General features: G+C 41.1%; 1 protein-coding gene across 2 annotated transcripts in view; it reads left to right on the forward strand.

Annotated features, from left to right (window-relative positions):
* The first annotated feature begins 1,454 nt into the window (after positions 1-1,454).
* Positions 1,455-6,000, forward strand: part of slc5a2 (solute carrier family 5 member 2) — a 10,667-nt gene continuing 6,121 nt past the window's right edge. For both annotated transcript variants that reach the window (XM_013915557.1, XM_005751715.2), the window contains exons 1-5: positions 1,455-1,526; positions 3,635-3,739; positions 3,853-3,912; positions 3,996-4,100; positions 4,190-4,295. In XM_013915557.1, the coding sequence (XP_013771011.1) occupies positions 1,458-1,526; positions 3,635-3,739; positions 3,853-3,912; positions 3,996-4,100; positions 4,190-4,295 (445 nt within the window). In that variant the 5' untranslated portion in view covers positions 1,455-1,457. The remainder of the gene's footprint in view (positions 1,527-3,634; positions 3,740-3,852; positions 3,913-3,995; positions 4,101-4,189; positions 4,296-6,000) is intronic.

The following is a 6,000-nucleotide window of genomic DNA, read 5'->3' on the forward strand; positions in this document are numbered from 1 at the left end:
ACTTTTATTAAACCCCTTGAGTTGTAGCTGGAAATCTGCACTTTAATCACGTTGATGGTTTAAAATCCACTCTAGTACTGTGCTGAAGCAAAACTACAAAAAAAAATGCCATTCCACAAAAACTTATGCACCCGATGTTTCACTTTTGCTTCTTCCTGCCTTTCACTGAGCCACTGCCATTAGCTGAAATATGACCGCCAGTAGATTGGCAGCTTTCTCTTCTCCCTCAGGTGAGGTCAGTCCAACCTGGTGTTGAAGTTTCACGGAAGAGCTGGTAATGCGAGTCTCTCATGATGAGACCATAATGGTCTCTGCTCATGGTTTGCCATTTTAGACATTTGATATGGAAGAATTCATACCAGTGTGTGTGTGTGTGTGTGTCTGACCAGTGAGGGTTTCTTTGTTTGTTTTGTGTTTCCAGAAAACTCCACACTACACTGCCTGTTAATTATTTCCCCTGACTTGCTCTGAGCTGTCACCCCGGAAATGTCAGACGAACTGATTTCCTCTCCCTCGGTGTGCTTACAGCTTGTGTGACATGTGAAAAGTGACTGTACGCATGCATGTTTTCTATGCTGAGGCGTAAATGTGTTCTACACAAGCTTTTCGCACACATCCAGGGCTCACATGCCGTGCGCCCATTGAAAGAAGCTGCCCTAATTTGTATTACTTAATGACATTTGTGAACTGGAAGGCAAATGGATGCTTCAATGGAAGCAGTGCTATCAAATGAATAAAGGACTTTTTTGCTTTTGTGTTTTGTGACTGTGACTTTTTTGACATGCCAGAACCTTTTATGTTGACTTGGTCACAATGATTTACAATAATCATATTTTTATCATTGTTTAGTGAACCATTGACCAAAATAAGGAAAAGTACCCATCTTTACTGGTAACATTACGGGTTGTTGTGGGAATAAAAGATGCAGGACATGCATAAAGTGGGTAATTGTGCATGTAAAATATTAATTCAATCCAGTGGAGCTACTAACTCAAGGCATGTTTTTTATGGTTTAGTGTTAATAATTACTCTAATAAATAAACTGCTGAATCTGCCCATTGTCAAAAGTGACCAGAGCTCTCACTTAGACCAGTCGCCCCAACTTTGCTGCCTAACTGCTGCTCATCTTTGTAGTCAAGTTGATGCAGAAATGTAGGTGTATTTTGTTTTTTGTAGATAACAAGACTTTAAAAAAAGCTTTACTTGAAGAAAAGTTGCAGGTAAACCCAAAACAGGTTTCCTCTAAGCAATCATATCAAGTCAAGTTTTAGAGTGTTTTTAGGTACAAGTGGAGCAATGGCAGACAAGGTGACCATCAGCAATCCAGCAGACATCTCCATCATTGTTGGATATTTCATTGTGGTGATAAGTGTTGGCGTCTGGGTAAGTGTGCCTTAGAGAATTCCTGATTATTCTGATCATCTTTGATGTTTACACACTTTTCCATGTTCCAGTCCATGTTTCGGACCAATCGTGGGACAGTTGGGGGATATTTCTTGGCCGGTCGTACCATGACCTGGTGGCCGGTGAGTTCAGTAGATACACAATAAATGTACACTTTAAACTGTTATTGGCTTAATATCTTCACTGTATTCATCAGCCAGTAATAGGCGCTGCACAGAAATACCAAAGTTTGAAGTAATTTTAAAACAATTGTGCTATACTTTGCGGTTTATCCAAAGGCGGTGTATAAATAGCCAATACATAAAAACGATACTATCGTTATTGGATTTTTAAATATTGAATCTGCATAGAATCTTTTTGCAGTATCTTAAAACATGATCAGTATATCAAATAATAATCCCCCATAAATGTGAGTGATTGTGAATGAGCACACACTCCTGCATTGAAAAATGCTAAATTTCTGAATATGAGGCTTCAACCGAACATCATCAGTTCTGAAATTGAAAATGCGCCACAAACTATTTGCATTTTGACCTGAAAACATTTGCATGTCTGAATGTGTCCATTTTTCTTTTCCTGTTGCATTCTCTCTCATTCAGTTGTATTTTTTGGCCTGAAGGTTGTGCAAAAAGGTGAGATTAATGAAGTGGCTCTCTTTCTCTGGCTAGAGCACCATGGAAACTTCTGCTCATCACAAACTGATCTGGAGCAGGTTATGTTCTGAGTTTCTAAGCTCCATGTTTTCACTGATTATTTTATTCAAAGTAAGCTCTAAGTGTTATACAGATACTCTGTTGAAGGAATAGGTTTTATACAGAACTGTGCAAAAGTCTTGAGCCACATTTCTGGATATTTTTCCTCCAAGTCACCAGTTTTTAACATTACCTTAAGAAATAGTTTTTCAAGTTTTCTGAAGGTCTTTAAAAGTTTTTTTAATATACTGGCTGTCCCCCCCCCCCGTTCATTTTCAGTACAGTCCTTCTACTAAAATATGAATCTATGAAGCATAAAAAAGACGCTTTACTCAAGAGAGGAACCACTTTTGTATATTTAGGCATTTTGTTACTAGCAGCCTGTCATAAAGCACACCGTTTGTTTGCATTTCTTTAACCTTCTTTGTATTTTGCACAACTCTGTTGCTTGTGAAGCTCGCACACAAGGGGGCATTTCACTCACATGTGCTGTACCAACGTATCTGCACATGTGATGTGACAATGAAAGTGATTTGATTTGATTTGATTTGACCTATCAGAGACGTACAGTATCTCTCTGAACAGTGAGTGTCTACACTCATCTGCAAGGCATGATGGAGGCACTGTCGTGGTTTGGAGCTGGCTTTCTGTGAGTGGTTTTAGGGAATTATTAACACGAATAATATCGTCAGAGTTTGAACCAACATCCAAAACCATTTGGAAAATAACTGATTGACAACAGCTTTGTTTTTCAGAATGACAATGATCACAAACACACTGCCAGTATAGTAAAAGCATACCTGGATAGAAACTCTGCTTTTGCCTTATATATTGTTTCTATGTTTGCATGTTTTCCCATTTTCTTAGCAAATATATAAAGAAATAAAGGGTATCTCAAAACTTTAGCACAGTACTGTATATATAACTGCTGAGTCACATCCTAGTAACAACACCAAATGAAGCACAGTTATTACGTTACAGTACTGAGGAACCTGTAATGTTTAAACATATGAAGTTTAAAGTTTAACACCTCTAATGATCTCATAGAAATAAACAGCAGTGAAGAGAATATTTATTGGTTTTGCTGTTTCACTTGTAACAATCACAAATTCACATTGAAATAGTTTCTCTTGTCTTACTTGCAGTGTCAGTGTTGCGTTTTACTGTTACGTTTTCTGCGTGCTTCATAGATCTCTTTCGCCTTTTCCTGTGATAGTGCCTCTGACTGGAGTAACCAGTCCATTTTGTGCGGAGGAAGAGTCGAGTAATGCATCAAGTGTATGTACAGATCCCGAAGCAGAAGTCCCGGGCATCAAAATTCATTTGATTGCATTAATTAGTTTTTGTTTTTTATGTAGTGCCAGATCTCAAATTCTCTCTCTCTCCCTCTCAACACCTTCGTGGCAAAAATGACCAAATATTCAATAATTTTCGTGATTTTAAGCCTTTGAAATGCCAGTTTAATTAATTTAATGATCAGTTATTTATTAAAAGCTCCTGTAATTTTGCTGGATCGGCATCTCGTGTGGTTTTTGCAGGTTGGTGCGTCTCTGTTTGCCAGCAACATCGGCAGTGGTCACTTTGTTGGTTTGGCAGGCACCGGGGCGGCTGGCGGCATCGCCGTTGGAGGGTTTGAGTGGAGTGTAACAGTCACCTTATTTGCCTACATTAGACACACTGTAAATGACAACAAGTGACTGGAAGAAGGTCTAAATATGTCGCGTGTTTTTGTGTGTTGTTCGTTTTTATGTGCCAGGCTCTGTTTATCGTGCTGCTGCTCGGCTGGCTGTTTGTACCTGTCTACCTCACAGCCGGGGTAAGAAGTTCAGCCTGTGCTGTATTTCAGGCATCATAAAGTGTAGCCATTCACTGGTGTGATGAGATGTTGTGCTGTGGCAGGTGATCACGATGCCTCAGTACCTGAAGAAGAGGTTTGGTGGGACCAGAATCAGCCTCTACCTGTCAGTTATCTCACTGTTACTGTACATTTTGACTAAGATCTCAGTAAGTGATCCCATTAGTGCACACGTGTTTTAAAAAACTGTCCCTATTGTGTGTATTTCTCTCTTCATTCAATCTCTGTCTCTCTCCAGGTGGATATGTTTTCAGGAGCAGTGTTTATCCAGCAGGCGTTAGGATGGAATATCTACGTGGCTGTAATCGCCCTTCTGTTAATAACAGCTTTGTACACTGTTACAGGTATGGTAGGATCTATACCAGGGGTGGGGGAACTCCAGGCCTCAAGGGCCGCTGTCCTGCAGGTTTTAGATGCGTCCTTGATCCAACACAGCTGATTTAAATGGCTAAATTACCTCCTCAACAAGTCTTGAAGTTCTCCAGAGGCCTGGTAATGAACTAATCATTTGATTCAGGTGTGTTGACCCAGGGTGAGATCCAAAAAGTGCAGGACACCTGCCTTGAGGCCTGGAGTTCCCCACCCCTGATCTATACAGTACATGAAATAAGTATTTGATCCCCTACAACCCAGCCAGAATTATGGCTTCTAGAGATTTGGCTGTCCATCACCATATGGACAGCCTAGACCAAAGACAGACAAGACCAAAGAGCTGTAAAAGGATGTCAGGGATAGATCACGAGAAAGGAGGTGGATCAACACTGTAACGGGGAAAATTCTAATTTTTTCTTACATTTAGATTTAGGTGCTTAGGATTTCACTGTAGAGGTTTGTATAGCCTTTTGTTTTGGTCTGGTCATGCTGGAAGATGTTGCAGGCAGCAGAATGTTTTCCATGGCATCTCCAGACTCTGTCACATGTGCTCAATGTGAAGCTGCTTTCATCTTTGAAGAGCACAGGGCGCCAGTGGTGAAGTTGCCAATCTTGGTGTTCTCTGGCAAATGCCAAACGACTTGCACGATGTTGGGTTCTAAGCACAACCCCCACCTGTGGTCGTTGGACCCTGATGCTACCCTCATGGAGTCATTTCTGACCGTTTGAGCAAATGCACATTTCTGGCCTGCTGGAGGTGATTTTGCAGAGGTCTGGGAATGCTCCTCCTGTTCCTCCTTGACAAAGGTGGAGATAGCGGTCCTGCTCCTGGTTTGTTGCCCTCCTCCATGTCTCCTGATGTACTGGCCTGTCTCCTGGTAGCACTTCCATGCTCTGGACACTACGCTGACAGACACAGCAAACCTTCTTGCCACAGCTCGCATTGATGTGCCATTCTGGATGACCTGCACTACCTGAGCCACTTGGGTGGGTTGTAGACTCCATCTCATGCTACCACTAGAGATAAATCACCGCCAGCATTCAAAAGTGACCAAAACATCAGCCAGAAAGCATAGGTACTGAGAAGTGGTCTGTGGTCACCACCTTTATTGGGGATGTCTTGCTAATTGCCTATAATTTCCAACTGTTGTCTGTACTTTTGCATAACAGCATGTGGAACTGATTGTCAATCAGTGTTGCTTCCTAAGTGGACATTTTGATTTCACAGAAGTGTAACTGACTTGGAGTTACATAGTGTTGTTTAAATGTTCCCTTTATTTTATTTTATTTTTTGAGCAGTGTAGCTTGACCACAGCTGACCTTGTTGTAGACTTTTTTAATAGAAAATTCCACAACAACACAAAACTCTATGGTAGGAGCTTGTTAATAATCTGGGACAGGCAGCTGGGACCACAGTCACTAAAAATACCATCAGTAACACTACTCTTTGGCATCAACTCAACCCACCATATTTGTAGGAAGAGAAATGCTGAGTATGACCCAAAGAAAACCATCCTCACAGTCAAACATCAATGCTTGGGGACTGTTTTTCTGCTAAGGGTACAAGATGACTTCAGTCCATTGAAAGGTAGTGACTTTGCATATCTCCAGACCTCAATCCTGTAGAAAATCTGTGGAGCCACATGAAACTTTGAGTGGCCAAGCAGCAGCCAAGAA

Source organism: Pundamilia nyererei, unplaced genomic scaffold (genome assembly GCF_000239375.1).
Source record: "Pundamilia nyererei isolate P.nyererei 1_Seehausen unplaced genomic scaffold, PunNye1.0 scaffold00323, whole genome shotgun sequence".
In the NCBI taxonomy this organism is placed as follows: domain Eukaryota; kingdom Metazoa; phylum Chordata; class Actinopteri; order Cichliformes; family Cichlidae; genus Pundamilia; species Pundamilia nyererei.